We start from the raw sequence: 20,320 nt of genomic DNA, 5'->3' as shown, positions 1-20,320 counted from the left end.
TTGCAATAAATATCATACCATGAGATGCATGTCGTGATAATATTGTGCCGTGAGATTTGGATATCGTTACTTACCTAGTAGGTGCCTGTCAGCCAAATATGAGCAGTTTCTTTACATTGTGCTCTATGAGAAAGACTCTTTCTGGACAAGAGGGATAGATACTTTATTGATTTCCAAACAAAATTCTAATTTTAGCAGCAGCAACAATGAAACAAACACAGCAACATGGAAAATATATTTAAAGTTATCAGTCCATCCTCTGCATTCATCATTTATAGCAATGTGTTGGTACGTACGACTTCTAGAGTGTGTCCGTGGAGCAGGACAGGAACAGCAGCCTGTCCCCAAAGGTGCTCTCCTGTCCGGGGATGGTGCTGTGCAGGGAGTACTTGCAGTTATGAGAGTTGTAAATGAGTTGTGTTTGTGTTACAGCCCAAACCCACCAAAGGGCGCATGAGGATCCACTGTCTGGAGAACGTGGACAAAGCTCTGCAGTTCCTGAAGGAGCAGAGGGTGCACCTGGAGAACATGGGGTCACATGACATTGTCGACGGCAACCACAGACTCACACTGGGACTCATCTGGACCATCATCTTACGCTTCCAGGTACGACTGTTGAGAAAGCACATTTTACAATCAAGACACACACGTAAAACTATTTGCAGACGTTTATTATATTGGCTCTTCTGATAAACCATAGAACAAAGTAAAAGACCGGGGAACGCACAACTCACAAATCAGAGATGTCCAAAAGTGTACTCAGATAAAATTGTACTTTTTTATACAGTTACTTTTACTTTTAGTAGTTTTCAGAAGCCTGCCTTTACCCATAATAGAGTTACATATTCAAGAGTGGAACAGCACTTATTTTCATAAGTGTTTTAGTTCAAAGGGACAGGGACATAGGACTTCATTTCCTCGTTAGCCAGAGTGTTGGAGATGTGTGGAGACACTTTTTAAAATATTCCATCCAGTCCTTGTATTTGCAGAGGTCGCTGGTGCTGGGCTAGTGTATGTCAATGGCCATAGTTATCCTGCCACTAAAAACAGTCTTACCCACTCCACAAAACACCCAAAGCAAAACAATTATTACACCAGACTGTCCATGTAAATGTCTGTGTTGATAGAATAATGTTTGAAATAAAACTAACCTTGCATCGCATGAATCGTCGCATGTTGAGGGACTATTTTCTCATATATCAGTCTGCTGCTGTCAAGCTTTCTATCAGGAAGTACAACCCGCTGCTGCTGCTCAAACATAAATCCTTCAAATGCAAAGCTGGTTTTACTTCTAAAATTATTCTATCAACATAGACATTCACGCTGACAGTCTGGAGTTATAATTGTTTTGCCTCACATGTTTTGTGGAGTGGGTAAGACTGTTTTTAGTGGCAGGATAACTATGGCCATTGACATGCACTAGCCTAGCACCAGTGACCTCTGCAAATACAAGCACTGGACGGAATAATTAAAAAAGTGTCTCCACACGTCTCCAACACTCTGGCTCACGAGGAAATTAGGTCCTATGTCCAAAATTCCGAACTGTCCCTTTAAGTCTGTAATAAGTCTACAAGTGACAAAAGCTTTGACGCTCCTTCAGATATGATTCAGTTTCTCTCATTTTTGTGGTTTGTCCTTTTGAAAATCTAATACTAACTAGAATTTGTGGATGACTTAAAGTTGAATGAAAGTTCAATATGAAACCTTGATTATATTTGATGGTGACCCACTGTTCGCTGTTCAGTAATACCTTAAAAAAATATTATTTCTGTGAGTGGGATCGCCTCTCCACAGATCTGCAATTTTACCTGATAGTGTCACTTGAGATATATGGTTTATATGTAGTGTTGGGAGTAACGCATTATAAAAATAAGGAATTACTGTAATGCATTGTTTTTTGCTGTAACTCAGTAATTTAAGATATTAAAGGAAAACATTTTTTAATATTTTACTGTGTACAAATGTCAGTAACTTAACCTGGATTGAAGTGGCGGGTTTTTCGTTTTTCTTCATACAAATTCGCTAAAATCACCACAATATCAGCAGCAGTTAAACACCATAGTTACAGGCCAGAGGCGCGCCCGCGTAGACCGTCATGTGACTGCGAGCGAAAGGACGGCGCAGAACTCCGCGCTCCACGGGGCTAAACGCAGCTGACGCCCGATCACGCTCGGGGGTTCTCTCAGGGGCAGTCCTAGATTCCAAGTTCTAGTCCAAGATTAGTCCTGGTTTGGTCCTGGTTTAGTCTTGGTTTAGTTCTGGTTCAGACCTGGATTAGTCCTGGTTCAGTTCTGGTCTAGACCTGGTTCACTCCTGTTTCAGCTCTGGTTTAGTCTTAGTTTAGTCCTGGGTTTGACCTAGTTTTGACCTAGTTTTGACCTAGTTTTGACCTAGTTTAGACCTAGTTTAGTCCTGATTCAATCCTGGTTCAGCTCTGGTTTAGTCCTGGTTCATTTCTGGTTTAGACCTGGGTCAGTCCTGGTTGAGCTCTGGTTTAGACCTAATTTAGACCTAGTTTAGACCTAGTTTAGTCCTGATTCAGTCCTGGTTCAGCTCTGGTTTAGACCTAATTTAGACCTAGTTTAGTCCTGATTCAGTCCTGATTCAGTCCTGATTCAGTCCTGGTTCAGCCCTGGTTCAGCCCTGGCTCAGTCCTGGTTCAGCTCTGGTTCAGCTCTGGTTCAGCTCTGGCTCAGCTCTGGCTCAGCTCTGGCTCAGCTCTGGCTCAGCTCTGGCTCAGCTCTGGCTCAGCTCTGGCTCAGTCCTGGCTCAGTCCTGGCTCAGTCCTGGCTCAGTCCATATACGGCGCAGAAGTTCAGCATCTTCGCAGTTATTTTGGTGAGAGTAACTTAAAAGTAATGCAATAGTAAAGTAATGCCTTACATTATAAATGCAGTAATATTGTAATGTAAGGAATTACTTTGAAATGACAGTAACAAGTCATAAATAACACATTACAGTTTTAAAGTAACTTGCCCAACAGTGTTTATATAAACCTTACCTGAGTTATTTCATAGACAACTACTTTGTATTTTACTTGAGTTATATTGTTTTGAAGTATCTGTTGAATTTTTGGCTCCAGTATCCACCTCTGCTTGTAAACACAAATGTCACAAATCATTTTTAAAGTAAAAACATGTCTACCATCCCACCCAATGCCCTCCCGTGCCCTCCCTTACCCTCCCCTTCCCTCCCTTACCCTCCCCTTCCTCTGTGCCAGTCCTGCCATGTTGTACAGTGAACAGTTGGGGAGATGGGTGATCAGGACTGAGCCTTTTATAAGCCGCTCGGATTAAAAATACTGTTTTTAGTCTTTCCAATCCTGCGCCACAGAAGAGGAGGCTGACATGGAGCCGATGCATGCTGACTACAACGCTAACACTACGCCAACACAACGCTAACACAACGCTAACGACTCACTATGTCTTACAATGAGACGTGCTAAGGCTAATTGCAGATTCGAATACTTTTGCTGCACGCTTTTAAGTCAGTGAAGGGGGAGATTTTGGCTAGAGGTTTTGGGTCATTTTAAAAGGGTTTTGCTTAAATCCTAATCCGTTTTATCCTTCTTAAAATGAACTTAAATTTTGTGTTCCAGATTCAAGACATCAGCGTGGAGACGGAAGACAACAAGGAGAAGAAGTCTGCTAAAGATGCTCTGCTGCTGTGGTGTCAGATGAAGACCGCAGGGTAAGGACGCTAGAGTCGCTCATTCATGCGCACTAGCTCTATGTAGGGCCTAGCACCGAGGGCCCTATGATGGAGGGATCTCTCAGACTGTAATTAAAGTCCTGACCTCGAGGCAGAAGAGGTCGGCCAATCAGAAGGCCCCGTGCTGTCTGCTGTGCTGTGACTGTTCATGTGGAAACTAGGGTTGGGTGATGTGACAACAAATGAACCTGGAATTCAAAAGTTTTAACAGTCTGTCCTTTTATTAGACTCAAGTATTACTTATTACTTTCTACTATTCTATACTATTTACATGTAAAATTGTAATGCACCTACAGGCTCCACAAAGCCTTTTAAACTGCTTCACTGTCATTAGTCATTCACTCCATTCTTAAAGGGCCCGGCTCATGCAAAATCAACTTTTCAGAGCTTTCTGCCTTCTAAGAGTGATGTGTGGGCCTTGTATTTGTCGCCAAAGTGTTTTTTAGATTGATTTGGCTTTTTTCTAACAAATTACAACATATTTCTGCCACCCTCCCACGTGACAACGAACTAAAGCTGCTACAACGATGACGCAGCAGCTACACCTATGACGCGTATGACGTAGCAGAAGGCGCTTCGCACCCGCCCCCCTCCCCCTCCACTGCCTCCGCCTCTGCCCCGCCTCCACCCTGCATCGACTGACAGTTCCCACATGAACACCTAAACAAAAGTGACAGCATAAGATAATTGTTCTACACTGCAGTGTACACGATATAATAAGTTTATCTACTAATGTTTATTAATACTTTGTCAATCAGTAATTGATGTGGACGCGGTGCTTGAGCTTCGTGCTCCTCAAAGTCCTCGTCCGATTCCAGGTCCAACACATGCGGCTGAACGCGCTGTATCTCCATGATGAATAAAAGTTTATTCCTACTGCTATTAGGGTGCACACCTGTCTCCCCCTCCCTCCCTGAGATGGGAGGAGGAAGGGCGGCTCACTCAGAGCCTACGTCACGTTTGGAGGGCGGAGCTTGTGCTTTCTCAGGACGGGCGGGGGGATGAGCAATTACCGACCTTTCATAGTTCCTGTTCTGTGACTGTCTCCAAGAAATCAGTAAGATTTCATATCTATTGTGTGGATGTTCCAAAACCCAAATTGTGCTTGTTTATGTACAGAAGATACAATGTGAAAAGAGTTATTTTGCATGAGATGGGCCCTTTAATGAAGGTAAGATTGTAGTTGTAGCTGCCCTGGGGCGAGGCTGCCAATCTGTACCATCGGCCCACCAATACTCATGCACACGCACACACACACATACACACACGCACACGCATGCACACGCACACACGCACACACACACACACTACTTTCACACTAGGCAAAGTGGGTGAAGTGTCTTGCCTAAGAACCCAACAGCAGAAGTTGGTCCAAGCTGGAATCCTCTGACCTTTGGGTTGGAGCACCACTGCTCAAACCGCTCTCTGGCTCTAGTATCATTCAAACTAAATATATGTCTACTATATACAACAAGTATTTTCACGTTTTGTACTTTTTAAAATCTATTTTTATTTCATTTAACACAGAGTTGTAGGTTGTGACTGCTTGTGCCCAGATCAGTCCTACAATAAATGTTTTTCCTGTTTCTACAGCTATCCAAACGTGAACATCCACAACTTCACCACGAGCTGGAGAGACGGCATGGCCTTCAACGCTCTCATTCACAAACACAGGTAGGACCATCTCTCTGGTTTTCTATATCTCTCATTCATTGGTGGAGTTTGCCCTAGGCAAACTTGTGTTTGGGGCTCTCATTATAATGCACAGTTTTTTTGTTAATATAAATGTATTTGTTAATATAAATTTATTTGTATGTCTGTTTTTTCCCATTCTTGAGACATGCACATCTCTATTTATTTGAATTATGGTGGATTGGAAACTTGTGTTTTTAGTTAGGTGGCCTAATAGATAACAAGAACTCAAAGTAGTTTTATTTTTTTGCTACTACAATTACATTTTTGTTTACATCCATTGGATATGATTATTATTAATTTTCTTATGATCATTGTTTAAAAGTAAACTACTCTCATTTAATGTCATATTGAGAGAAAATCAAATTGTTTTGCGGCCTCTGCAATTAGTGGCACTGAGGGCAATTGGGTGGAGGCCCCTCCAGGTTTGGGGGCCCCAGGCAGCTGCTTACTTTTGCCTATTGGTAGCGCCGCCTCTGCTCTCATTCACAGACACAGGTAGGATCATCTGTGGTTTTCTATATTTTTAATCCACAAACACAGGTAGGATTATCTCTCAGGTCTTCTACATTTCCTCTGAGAAACCTCTGTAGACCATCATCTTTTTAATACCTGGATAATATGTGGTGTGACAGAAGCAGCGGTCTGTGTATGGTCAGGTCACATGTACAGTGAGATTACACAGAGACACTAGAGAATAGCCTGAGGAGAATGGGAGCTTTATGTGCTAATATCCATAAACAACATGTGTTTGTGACAGTCTTCTGACCATCAGCTGAGCAGTGTGCGTTTACTCTGAGCACTGTGATAAATGAAGATTAAACTAGGCTCAAAGATGACAGAATAATGAGCACGCTAATGTGATCGTAAAAGTTGACATTCTATGGTCAGATATACAAGCATGTCTATTGTGTATGGAATTATGAATGGAACCATCGTGTGACTTTGGTTAGAAATTATTCACCCAGCAGTAATTATTTTCTTATCTTATAATGTCGTTTCCTCATCACAAACAGACCTGGAGTTGTGTTTTGTTTCATTCACACATGTTTAACACACAAATCCTGCATATTTAGGCAGAGTTCTCCTGTTCCAACTTGATGTCATCTACACTTGCAACTTCACTAGAATCGTTTGGATAAGTTCAGCTCTGGAGTTGCCAATCTCTACTGAACTAAACGTAAAAGGAGCTGTTCACTTAAACTGCCTCTTCATGACATCACAAGGTAGAACAGAGCATTTTGAGCTTTGGAGATGTAAACAGACTAATAAAAAATGGTTACTCACATGTGAATGAAACAAAACATAACTCTGGGTATGTTTTTGTTGAGGTAACAGCATTATAACAGGACATAAAGCTCAGAAAAGAACGAGAAATCCGTTTTGTATAATATAGGACCTTTAAACTGTAAATTACGGTCACTATTGGATTCCTTTTGTTTGTTTGTTTTTTTTTTGTGATAAACTTTTTTTATTGATTTACAGCAGGGGTCTCCAACCTGTAGCTCGGGAGCCACCAGTAGCTTCCCACCCCTTTCCAAGTAGCTCGCCGAAGGATTTCTGAATTTTACACAATGTACTGAATGACTAAAATCTGATGAGCTCCCATTCATTGTAAAAGTATCATTCTGATGTCGAACTCTGTGCACTGATAAATGGATAAAGGTTTCTGTTTTATAGGTATCTAACTATTCCCCATCTAAGGTTTTCCTAATTTCCTAAGGTTTTCAATTTCTTGTTGGTCCTAAAATTAATAGCTGTTTGGTATTTTGCTTTTGTAAAGGTAGCTCAGTGGAAGAAAGAGGTTGGAGACCCCTGATTTACAGCAATAATCACAGTGACTGTACGTTTATGAATTCTGAAATGCTTGATATGATCACATGTGTACGTCTTACATGTACATATATATACATATATATACATATTCACAATTACTGCAATCCTCAAGTTTCAACAAATATTTTTTTAAGAGTTAAATATAACAGATGTGCAAAATTGTAATGGATTTGTTGGTGATCAGGATTCCTAGAGGACATGTTAATACTCTCCCACACCTCGTCTCAGTCCAAGACAGGCCCCAAAATCTGCCTTCCACAAGGAGTCCAAAGCCAGAGGTTGATAAGAACTTGTAAGCAAAAGTTTAGCCCCCAATTTAGAGGTATTTAATAACAATTTCTTCACAGGAAGCTCAGACAGAAGACTCCTTAAAAGGGCTCCAAGCTCTTTAAGCACAAGTCGCAGCTGCAAGTAGAAGTAAAAAGTTACCCGTGATAAATCATATTTAGCACACAAGTCCACAAACGACAGTAAGCCATTGTCCTCAAAGAGATCACTATTTAATTCCTTTTGTTGAATCAGTAAAGGCTCCTAAGAGAAATTCAGTTTGCAGAGTGTCCAGTATTTTTTCTTCTGTAAAAACCACAGGCGTCTCAGCAGGTGACCCAGAGGTTAGGTCACAGTGCGCCAGTTTCACGCTGCTCTCTGTCCGGTCCAATACATCACATGGAAGACTCTAATGTTATTATGTTATTATGAAGATGTTATTAAACACTTATTTATCCATAATCATTTGAAATATGACAATGGCACCACTGAACTTATCTGCTCTTTTAAGTGAGCCTCCCAAATAAACAGCTAGTGTTGCAAAATCTCAAACTTAATTTCAAAACTGAGGAAAAAAACTGGACTCTTAATACTAATTTAGATTCCCTATTGGAGAAAAAAATAAGAAAAGCATAGTTATAATTAGGAATGTAACGATATTCAAATCTCTCGATACGATATTTTCACGATAAGCATCTCACAGTACGATATTTATTGCAATATTTTACGGAAGCTAACAAAACTGTGAATATACTACTTTTCTGTCATAATCCAAGTAATTAAGATTTAAAAGCGCTTAATAACAGTTGTTTTATCATGTAGATTGGACTAAAACAGAGCAAAGGATCATGGTCTATGTACTTCTGTCTGTTTTTAAGCTGTTGCTGCACCATAACAATGAATATTCGATATATTGTGACAGCCCACGATATTATTGTGAGACTTTTGAAAGTACAATATCGCAATATTTTAGTTATTGTTAAATCCCTAGTTATAACACAATAGTGTCTTAATTTATCATTTATTCATGTGGTCTTATACAGCTTGAAATGAGGCCAAGAAAAAACTTAAACTGTCCTATTTTAAAGGTGCACTATGAACCTTTCCTACTTTTTGTTTCCATGGAGCTGTCATTGCTTTGTCTGGAGTAAACACGACTATCTCCTAGTAGAAAAGTTCACTATAAGACTGCATATTTTCAAGAAAACACTGTGTTTGAATAAATGCATGATGGATCGGTTTAATGCTATACTGTGGAATATTTCAAGAATGCCCATTACAAGAAAAGCTACTTGGTGCACTTTTAGTTATTAGTACTTTTATTCAAATGAGTATTTAGTTTGTAGTATTGATTATCTGGGTATTTTTGTGAACTGGTGCATCCTTTAAAATGTTTATAAATGTTTTGTTTTTATAACCGTTTGTGTTTTGTTTGGTGTTTAGACCGGACCTGATCGACTTTGACAAGCTGAAGAAATCCAACGCTCACTACAATCTGCAGAATGCCTTCAACCTGGCCGAGCAGCACCTGGGCCTCACCAAACTCCTGGACCCCGAAGGTGACCACTCTGTAACATGATAACAAATAAATGAATGAATGAATAATAAACAACCAAAAAATGAGTAGGACTGTGCAGGATGAAGTACTCAATTCTGTTCCTTAAGTAAAACAGATACCAGAGAAAAGAAATACCAAGTAAAAGTATCACATGAAAAAAATCTGTTTAAAAATGTAGAAATGTAAGAGTAAAAAGTAAAAGAATTTGGCGTAGATTTTGAGATTTGTTCTGATATTTTTGAAAAGAAACGACTGAATCATGTTTTCCTAGCTGTTTTTATTTGTATATTTTTCTTTGCTCAAATTATGAACGTGTAAAATATATTTAAGCGGGTCTCAAACAGTCCAGTTCAAAAATGCAGTGGAGTAGAAAGTACCGTTATCTGCTCTCAAATGTAGTGAAGTCAAAGTAAAAGGATCCACTGTGAAAAGTACAGATTTATACTTAAGTACCTTACCACTTTAACTTGGCCACTTTCCACTACTGCCTTTTAACGTGTGTGTGTGTGTGTGTGTGTGTGCGCGCAGACATCAGCGTGGACCACCCTGACGAGAAATCCATCATCACCTACGTGGTCACTTACTACCACTACTTCTCCAAGATGAAGGCTCTGAAGGTGGAGGGCAAGAGGATTGGAAAGGTCAGTACACACAGAGTACACAGCAGGACCAGCTATAGGGACAAAATAACTGCATTTATCCAGTGTGTAGAGCTAGAAGTAGTGTAGTTTAGTAGTGTACAAAGAAGTGAGTGTGTAGGGATAAGACGAGACACAAAATACGAGATTGGGTCCATGAGAACGAGACAAGACGAGATTTATCATAATTCCTCATAAATACATTTCACGATTCCGTTTCGAAATTTGGCCTCACAATTTTTTCATTTATTTGATTTCATATTTTCTTTTCATTCTGCATGGTACTGCTTTCTGGAACTGTAAGAGATGTAACTCACCAACTCCGTAACCCTTTTTTTGGTCCAATCCAAATATAAACATGTCCCGTGAGATTTTGTTGGATGAGATCTTGGCTACATTCAGACTGCAGCCTGAAGTGACCCAAATTCGATTTTTTTTTTTTGCCTCTGTGACCTGTATCTGATCTTTTAATGAATGACACAGATAAATTTTTTTCAAATGCGACCCAGGCCACTTGGATATATGCACCTAAAAAAAAGATACATATCCGATCTTTTGACATGTGACTTCAGTCTAAATGGCCAGGTTGCATTCATCCCACCTACACGCTCACAAATGTATACAAACGTTCTTCTCGGCGGGCAAAAATTGTGTATGAAGTCTGTGTGAGTGAAGAAGCTAAGTAAAGATCAATCCCACCACTCTTCACGTTCCTTTCTACAGACGTTGCTGCCACTGCCCCACAAAAAGCCAAGGCCAAAAACCTCGTCCTTCTCTTTCTCATTCTCCTCCTTAAAACAGTTAAGCTGTACATGTTCTGGCTCCAGTATGACAGCAACTTTAAAACCACCAGGTGCTCAATGCTGTGTCCATGTTTAGGGCTCCAGTGCGCATGCGGGACATTTTGGGGTGTTTAATGTTCACACTGGAGATCACATTCAAGTCACATTTAATTGGAAATGTGAACGATCTCGCAAAAAAATCTGATTTCACAAAAAATCCGAAATGAGCAATTAAGCCCTGCAGTCTGAACTTAGTCCTTGTCCCTTCCCTATGAATGTGACATCATCATCGCGTCAGCTCCAGTCAAATTAAACTCATCGAAGCCGGCAATTATGGCAGCCAATTTGAAGCAGAGTTCCATCCATTGTATTATCAAAGAGCCGATTGGGAGCGGCACTGTTGAAGGTAACACCCCTACAGACCATTTTCACAACGGCCAGAAGTGCTGCGATTTAGGCTAAACATCACTCACTTCAGTGCTTTTCTGTGGCAAAATATCTGTGGAAATATCTTGCGTATTCTCCTCCAGCTTCATAAATCTGCCCCATCACCAAATCTTCATCCAACAAGGTCCACAAAGGATAAACATTCTAACATGAACAATTCACCCACAACTATCAAGATAAGAAAGACGAAAACTTGAAGGCGAACGACGACGACGCATTAGTGAACTACTGAGCAAAACTAATGCTGTGATTATGAATAAAACATAAGTAATAAGTCATTTGTTTATAAGTAACTTGTTAATTCAGACTAATTCTAAAATTAAAATTAAAGATCGGTTATGCAGTTCGAATGCTACAGATATTCACAGATCAAATGTGTAGAATTTAAACTGCACAAATCTCTCTGTCTATGCTAATATCAACATCATGAAATAGATTTAGAATTTTAATTGTAGAATCAGTCTGAGTGAATAAGTTACTTCTGTTTTATTCATGACCATAACATTAGTTTTGTTCAGTAGTTCACTAATACTGGTCGTTGTTCTCCTTTAAGTTTTCGTCTTTCTTCCCTTGATAGTTGTGGATAAATTCTTCATGGAAGAATATTTATCCCTTGTGGACATTAACGTTAGGGACATTTACCCTACATTGTGACACTTCCGGACGTTGTGAAAAAGGTCTATTTGGCAGAGGGCGGATGCTTAGCAAAACTGTCAATCAAAGTTGTTGCCAATGCCGTTTTATAGGCTCAAATTGCCTTTACTACGCAGCTAACCACATAAGATACTAGGACTTTCCATATATTTTTATTATCCCGTTGCTTTCATTGTTTTCCATTCCCGATTTATGCTTTTTATGACCTATACTGAGGCAGTAGTTTAAAACTTGAATAATTTATGTAGACGTTTTAAGATTGATTGCGCTTCAGATATTCCACCATCTAAACTGGACCGTATATTTACCTAAAGATCCAGACGAGGACATCTCTACAGCCTTATATCTCTTTAGACAGCTCCAGGATTTTCCAGAATGATAAATGGTGAAAAGATTTGGCCTGTTATACGAGTCTCACCTCATAGTTTGAAATCTCCAAATCCCCAAACTGACACAACGAATATATAGTTTAAAGCTATCATGAAAACATAAAGCCAAGTCAAATATTTAGGTTTGAGATACGTCTGCATAGGCCTGTCTTAAGTTTTATATCGAAGCATTTGATATTGTGAGAAGTATTTTGTATAATTTGTACTTTTCATATGCACTAGTTGGAACATGCTGATATATGGAATTATGTAGCAAAGAAAAATAGTTCAATATCGCAGCTAAATATTTTAAGTATTAATTCAAATCCTCAAAGTATCCACTTGCTTTTATGACAGCGCTGCAAACCCTTGGCCTTCTCTCAATGAGCTTCTGGATTAATTCATATGAAATGGTTTCACTTCACAGCTGTGGTCAGGGTCAAGAAATATCAAAAGTGAAAAGCAGTGATCAATGGTGGCACGAGTTATTCTGAGTTTTATTTTTTGTTATTTGCTACATTCCATATAAGTCATTCATAGTTTTGATGCCATTAGTGAGAATTTATAGTGTAAACCAGGGATGTCCAAACTTTTTTCATCAAGGGCCACATATCTAAACACAGATGAAGCAGAGGGCCGATCAAGGGCCATAGACCGGTGCTCAATACAGTGAATAATTTAAATATGTGCATGTTTAACACGTTAGAATGAGCCATCAGTCTTTATTCACGCTAAGATCCTTAAAACCACATACTAAATATTAAATTAAATTTTTAAAAAAAACTTCCAGTAAAGTTCATTTTTAATTGATGCAAGGTAATTTAAATAAATGTAATTTTTGACTGGTAATGTAGGTTTATGGAGCTGTGCTGAGTTTAGTGTACATTTTTTATATAATTTGTAGGAAATTATCAAAATTTACAAAACACACTGGCCCAGAAGTATCGACCAAGCTTACTGGTCATAACTTTTGCTGGATTCTAAAGTATCAGTATCGGCATCGACCATGAAGAAACCAATATGAATCGATTTCGACATTAACTATTAACTTGCATTAATGTGTATATGACAGGTTTTCTAATTCTGACTTGGTTTGGTAGGAAAGTTGAAATATAAAAGTTGAAGTATAAAATCATAGCAGTAATATTAAGTTCATTCAGAAAAATCTGTTATCGTGTCATAAATTGCTCTTGAATATTAGCAGATATATTATAATATTTTCTGTATTAATGTACACTACAAATGAGAAGTCTGGACTCACCCTCTCATTCAGTGTTTTTTCTATATGTTTACTGCTATCTGCACTGTATATACACACAGAAAACATGAAATATATGAAGTAAGATGTATGGAATTATAGAGTAAAGAAATGTATTTTGTTTAGTTTTGTTTTTGACCATATATCTTGCTTCATATATTTCATGTCCTCTGTACACTTTGACTTAGTCAAACTTTATTGAGCCACAAGGGAAATTACTTGGACATAGTAGCTCATACATCACAATATATTATAATAACCAAGAGAAGAACTATAAACAATAAATAAACAAACAATACATTTAATGCCTGCATAATTGTACAAATGAATAAACTGATGTACTGAACTGTATTCAAATGAGTCAGAAATATCCACAAGTCATATAATGAAGGTGGAATGTGTTAAAGCTTAGCAAAATCAATGACATTTAAAGATAAAATTCTGAATTCAAGTCATTTTAACTTACAGAATCTACAGAGAGCTAAAATTTAGCAAAAATAGGAAGACTGGTGTCAAATGCAGCATAATTCTATCATAATATATCCTATATATCATAATAAATGTATATGTACAAGTAAAAGTAAAATATAGAAATATAGCAATAAAATATATATACTAGCTACTGTTTATACAAGAAAAGAGAAACTGTACAAAAATAAAATGGATAATAGAAAGATAATTCTGTATGAATATAAAAAGTAGAAAGTAGTAAACGTATAGAAAAAAAACAAAACAATGAATGAACGGGTGAGCCCAAACACTTGCCTGTACAATTTTGACGTTCTGTTCATGTGCAGGTTTTGGACAATGCCATCGAAACAGAGAAGATGATAGAGAAGTACGAGTCCCTGGCCTCAGACCTTCTGGAGTGGATCGAGCAGACCATCATCATCCTCAACAACAGGAAGTTTGCAAACTCTCTGGTGGGAGTTCAACAGCAGCTGCAGGCCTTCAACACCTACCGCACCGTGGAGAAACCCCCCAAGTGAGCACAAACACATAAAGAAGAAGAACACAAACAGAAATAAGACGTAAAAACTCAAGAAAAAAAAAAATGGAAAGAAAGAATTTTAGTATATGTTTATGTAAGATGTGAGTCTTGGCCCTGATGAATCTCCCCAAGTTCAGATCAGTGTGAATGACGTTGGATAGAAAGAGTTTTACTATACATTTAATGTTATGTAATTTAGACTTGGACTTAAACAAACTTTACTGATCCACAAGGGAAATGACATTAACGCAGTAGCTCACTCATCATCATAATCTATAAATATAAAAGATTAAATGGTAATAATACATTCCAGTAGCAAAAGTAGCAGAAAAGAGCAAGTAAGTTATTTCTTTCACTGCAAACAATATTATACTTATTTATTTATTTATTTATTTATTTTTTGACAGGGTTGATATGTTGCTTATTCAACCAAATAATAATATTCCATATTGAAATAAATTAAATGCCTGCAGACTTTTAGAAACTAGTAAACTGCTGTACTGAACTGTATTCAAATAAGTTCAAAATATCCGCAAACAAGTCAAATAATGAAGGTTGAACGTGTTAAATCTTGGCCAAATCAATGACATTTAAAGATAAAATTCAAGTAATGAATTCATGAAGTAATGAAACATGAATTCAAGTCATTTTAACTTACAGAATCTACAAAAAGTTCAAATTTAGTTCAAATCTACATTCTTGCATCGTTAGAAAGCGCTGAACACACAGTAGCCTTCCTCTTTGGTCTGAGGGTGAAATTTAACAGGTTCAGAGCTGAATCATCTACCCACACATACACAAACACACACACGCATACACACACACACACACACACACACACACACACACACACATAGAGAGGAGGACAACAAAGCAGCTGAGTGTGATTAGAGTGTGATTTTCAGTTTGATTTTCCTGGAAACACTGCACAGAGTGATTCAGACCTGCAGCTGTGCTCGGGCCAAATGACTACAGACATTTTTGTGACCCTCTGGGAAATACTGTAACGTCTGACTGTTGGAGATCAGTGTATAAGAGGGCCCAAAATCTCAGAAATGTCCTTAGAACACCTGTAGATTTAAAGCTGCACTGTGGAACATTTCTGGTAGAGGGTCCATGTAGATGTTGTTTTTTTCTCGGATTGTTCTACAGTATGGCGTTTAATTTAACTACCGTATCGCCATGGAAACAAGCTGGCCACCTCACCTTGCTAAGTTACAGGTCAGATCTGTGGAGAAGTGGGTCAGCTCACAGGTCACATAAATACAAGATATATTTGTTTAATGTCATGCTGTGGGACTTCCCAGGCAAAGCAGTAACATCACCGTGGAGATAAGCAGGCCAGGTCATCAGGCCAAGTTACAGGTCAGATCTGTGGAGAAGTGGGTCAGCTCACTGCTCACATAAATAATAGATAGATTTGTTAAATACCATGTAGTGGGACTTCCCAGGCAAATCAATAACATCACTGTGGAGATGTGCAGGCTTCATAACCAGGCCAAGTTACATGTCAGATCTGTGGAGAAGTGGGCCAGCTCACACCTCACATAAGTATAAGATAGATTTGTTTAATGCCATACTGTGGGACTTCCCAGGCAAATCAATAACATCACCATGGAGATAGGCAGGCCACGTCATCAGGCCAAGTTACAGGTCGGATCTGTGGAGAAGTGGGCCAGCTTACAGCTCACATAAGCACAAGATAAATTAGTTTAATGCCAGGTTGTGAGACTTCCCAGGAAAAGCAATAAAGTCACCATAGAGAGAAGCAGATTTCTGACCCTTCTTCAAAATAAGTTATCGCACATAGTGCATCTTTAAAGCACATATTTAAGACAGGTTTTCATGTTTTTCAGTTTGTTTGTTTTTTAATTCTGACTTGGTTTAATGGGGTAGTACCTGTGGTCAGTATTTATCACAACTTTAAATCAGTTAAGTTGCATTTTGTGAAAAAAAAAAGTAAAAGAAAATACAAAAATATAGGAAGTAGGGCTGAGTTCTAAAAGAAAATCTCTCTACTTATGTCATTAACATGGAAAATTCCATCCAAAATGCAGGAAAAATTTTCTAGCAGTAACTACTGTGTAATTTAGACAAGTTTTGGCCCTTGTTAACATAATGGTTGCTAGGTAACAGTTATGAAATTAACTCTACGTACAGAATTATAATCTTCATCAACATTTTAAAAAGCAAGATTTGCAGTAAAATCCAAAATATAATGATAATGATGTTCACCATAGTTTAAATCAGTTAAGTGGCACTTTGTGGAAAAAACATCAAAAAGAAAAGTACAAAAATACAGGAAGTAGGGCTGTGTACCTTTACCTATGTCATTAACACAAAAATGCAGGCTCAGTTTGCACACAAGGAAGCCATTTTCACACTTTAAACCTTAACTGAACAAAATAAAGCTGCTGTGATATATTTTATTGGTTTAATTATAACTACATTGTAAAAAAAAAAAAAAAATTACAGTAAAATTATAAACATCACCAACATTAAAAAAACTTCAAGAAACTAGGCAAGCTTTGTAGTGAAATCTTAAATATAATGATGTGAACTATATTTGAGTAAAATGAGTAGTCTAACCTGTCATTTTTTTGCCTTTTTAATTTATTTCCTGTAGTTTTCTTGCAGTGATAAAGTATTTGTGTATAACTTGTAAATGTTTGAATGTTCCAGGTTCACAGAGAAGGGAAACCTGGAGGTGCTGCTGTTCACCATCCAGAGTAAAATGAGAGCCAACAACCAGAAGGTCTACACCCCAAGAGAAGGAAAACTCATCTCAGACATCAACAAGGTACGAGACCCACACATGGACACAACTATTCATGTTCATGTGCAGAAGACAAAACACACAAAATGAAAAAAAAAAGTTCTATACAAGTTTATTTATAGCCTGCTTCAACAGCCAGTTTCACTTCATAGAAACCGTCTGACCTCGCGGCATTAGGATTCGTTCACTTGACGATAGGCAGGTACTTTTTATTTAACCAATCACTGCTATTTGGTTGTGATGTATGTAATAAGCCGCTCACAGGGCTAACTGATATATTAAGCTTTTCCTAAACCCTGTAGGAAGAAGGGCAACAACGTCTTTCCCCTTGATAAAATTCACCAAACATTCTCTTTGTTCCGGTTTTAAATCCTCGATCTCGGGAATCGTTGCCAACACAGAATGTCTGGCTCTTCCCTGATTGGCTGGTGCCCAAACTCGCATCCGGAGTTTTTGCGAATCTAGTGTATTCTGATTCCTGACCGAGTCGCTGGAGATAAATGAAATTGAGCGGAGGCGCTAGGTGGCACCAGCCTGGCTAGTTTATTTATCCAGTTGACCTAATATTGTTTTGAGAGATAAATGTCTACCATAGTGCCAGACATGCAGATACTTGGACAACCACTAAGCACACCTCTATTCACCTTATTCCAGAAGTTGCCTTGTGCACCTCCATCATCATTGGGGTTGTATTATTTTTTATGGGCCAGAGAATCAGTGCAGTATGACTTGTTGGTGCACATGAAAACTGAACATTTTACTCAAATGAACTGACTTTGTCATTTTTAATCGGCAAAACTTTTCCCAAATTCTCGCAGTTGAAATGAATGGGATCCCTGTTTAACTGGAAGTGCCACCACAAGAACCAGGTGGTTTAGGACCATTTAGAGACGAAATTGGGTGGGGCTGAATAAGATGAATAGACTGTAGCCTGTTTAAATCTAGGCTCAAAACATATCTATTCAGACTGGCTTCTTAATGCAGCAACGCTTTGCACAATTTGTTTTTATTTTACTGTTTAATGTTATTTTTGCATGTTTCTTTGTGGATTTTATAACTAAACCACTTTGCGTGCTTTAAGTGTGCTCTAGAAATAAAGAGTGATTGTTTGATTGATTGAACCATTAGGACAGGGGCTCTCAATTCTGGACAGAGTCATAATTACGATTTTTTTCTGTCACTGTGGAAATCATGATAATTTGACATAATGATTCAAGTCCAGTGAAAAATGTTATGATTTTGTTGTGTTTTTAGGCGTGGGAGCGTCTGGAGAAGGCGGAGCATGAGAGGGAGCTCGCCCTCAGGACAGAGCTGATTCGTCAGGAGAAACTGGAGCAGCTCGCCCGCCGCTTTGACAGGAAAGCCGCCATGAGAGAGACGTGGCTGAGCGAGAACCAGCGCCTCGTCTCCCAGGTAACCTACATGTGTACACTCAACACTATACAGAATACAGATTACATGGACTCCCAGGAAACTATTGCCAGGTTTCAGATGCCATCATCACTCTATAGGCCAGTAATATATAGATGGAGGCAGTTAAATTAGTTAAACAGTTAAATTTTAGTTGTGAAACAGTGAGTTCTTGGGTCTAGTCACTGATAAGTTCAAGTTCATGGCAAATCCAATGGTATAAATAGGAAAAAATGTTGAACCTGATCATTTTCATTATTGGCTAGAGTCAAGACCTCGCAGTATTACAGCATAAATGTTCTTCCCCATCTGTATTAAGTATGATTAGACTGTTGTGATGTCATCTGAACTCCAGGTCTATAGTCTGTACAGAACACACCATCTCCCAGGTAACAGCACACACACACACACACACACACACTCCAGGGCTGCAACAATGGATTGGAATCATTCAGACTAATCGACTATTAAAATAATTGTTGCCTATTTTAATAATTGTTATCTGGACAATACAACTCTGCAGACCTTAAAATACATGCCAACAGACGTTTTATAACAAAGACAGCGGCATTATTATAGAAATATTTCCGTTAAATAATTTTTATTACAAATAGCTGTTTTTATAACACACTTTACAATGTAGAGGGTGGGGTGCGCTTTTTAGAATTAGGGACAAAAATACACTTAACCTTTTTCTGAAATTCTTCCACCTGATACTGGGAGGAAAAAACGTGTTACTTTTTTGTATTTCATTTTTTAATGGTCTTATATTACACAAAATTGACTGAGCTTTAAGCCATGTTGTTACCTCCTCAAAAACAGACCTCTAGTTGTATTTTGTTTCATTCACACATGTCTGAGTAATATTATTAGTCTGTCTACATTTCCAGGGCTCAAAATGCTCTGTTCCACCTTGTGATGTCATGAAGCAGTAGTTTTCAAGTGGACAACTCCTTTTACTTTTAGTTCAGTAGAGATTGGCCATTTCCATGGTGGAAAGTATCCAAATGATTCTAGTGAAGGTGTGTAGAGTTTAAAAAAACAATGGAGTACTTCCTGTATTACCATATGACATCACAAGGTGGAACAGTGTGATTTCTGTTTGATGGAAGACTACAGCCTCAATCTGCAGGGTTTGTGTGTTAAACATGTGTGAACGAAACAATACACAACTTCAGGTCTGTTTGTGATGAGGAAACAACATTAGAATATCGATCAGAAATTAGCGTTACATAAGCCCATTAATGTTGTTAATTTTCCCTTTACTCATCTGTCCTCTGTATTGTCTTCTCTCTGTCTCCCCCTACAGGATAACTTTGGATTTGACCTCCAGGCTGTAGAAGCTGCCACCAAGAAACATGAAGCCATCGAAACAGACATCGCAGCCTACGAGGAGAGAGTGCAGGTCACTATTATGTCTTGTAAAATCTTTACAAAAAAACTCAGACTATTACCTTTTATTTCAAATGGAAGAACTGAACTTGCATTAATGGCATTTACTGTTAACACATTAGACATGAAATATAATATATGATAATATATGTAAAATATAAATTCACACCAAAATGCCAAAATCACTGAACACGGACTTCTGTTCTGGATTTGTCCATGGAGATATATTCAATTTCAGAGAAGTGTTTCTGATCCTAAACAAATCACTGATCTGGTTTAGTGCTGGGTTAAGGTTATGTTTAGTCCTGGTTTAGTCCTGGTTTAGCTGTGGTTTAACGTTAGAGTTAGTCCTGGTTTAGTTCTGCTTTATTTCTGGTTTAGTTCTTATTTAGTTCTGGTTTAGTCCTGGTGTAGCCCTGGTTTAGTCCCGGTTTAAGGTTAGGTTTAGCCCTGGTTTTGCCCCAGTGTATAGTTAAGTTTAGCCCTGGTTTAGACCTGGTTTAGTCCCGGTTAAGTCCCGTTTAGTCCCAGTTTAGTCCC

At 38.4% G+C, this 20,320-nt stretch overlaps 1 protein-coding gene across 2 annotated transcripts in view; it reads left to right on the top strand.

Annotated features, from left to right (window-relative positions):
- sptbn1 (spectrin, beta, non-erythrocytic 1) overlaps positions 1–20,320 on the top strand; it is a 251,358-nt gene that overhangs the window by 190,411 nt on the left and 40,627 nt on the right. For both annotated transcript variants that reach the window (XM_055162977.1, XM_020917010.2), the window contains 9 exons: positions 433–606; positions 3,599–3,690; positions 5,305–5,385; positions 8,950–9,065; positions 9,593–9,705; positions 14,009–14,196; positions 16,885–17,002; positions 18,233–18,391; positions 19,698–19,793. In XM_055162977.1, the coding sequence (XP_055018952.1) occupies positions 433–606; positions 3,599–3,690; positions 5,305–5,385; positions 8,950–9,065; positions 9,593–9,705; positions 14,009–14,196; positions 16,885–17,002; positions 18,233–18,391; positions 19,698–19,793 (1,137 nt within the window). The remainder of the gene's footprint in view (positions 1–432; positions 607–3,598; positions 3,691–5,304; positions 5,386–8,949; positions 9,066–9,592; positions 9,706–14,008; positions 14,197–16,884; positions 17,003–18,232; positions 18,392–19,697; positions 19,794–20,320) is intronic.

The sequence above is a fragment of the Boleophthalmus pectinirostris genome, unplaced genomic scaffold (genome assembly GCF_026225935.1).
Source record: "Boleophthalmus pectinirostris isolate CB_2022bp ecotype Guang Dong unplaced genomic scaffold, ASM2622593v1 HiC_scaffold_5, whole genome shotgun sequence".
Classification (NCBI taxonomy): domain Eukaryota; kingdom Metazoa; phylum Chordata; class Actinopteri; order Gobiiformes; family Gobiidae; genus Boleophthalmus; species Boleophthalmus pectinirostris.
This window is presented reverse-complemented; position numbering and strand designations above follow the sequence as displayed.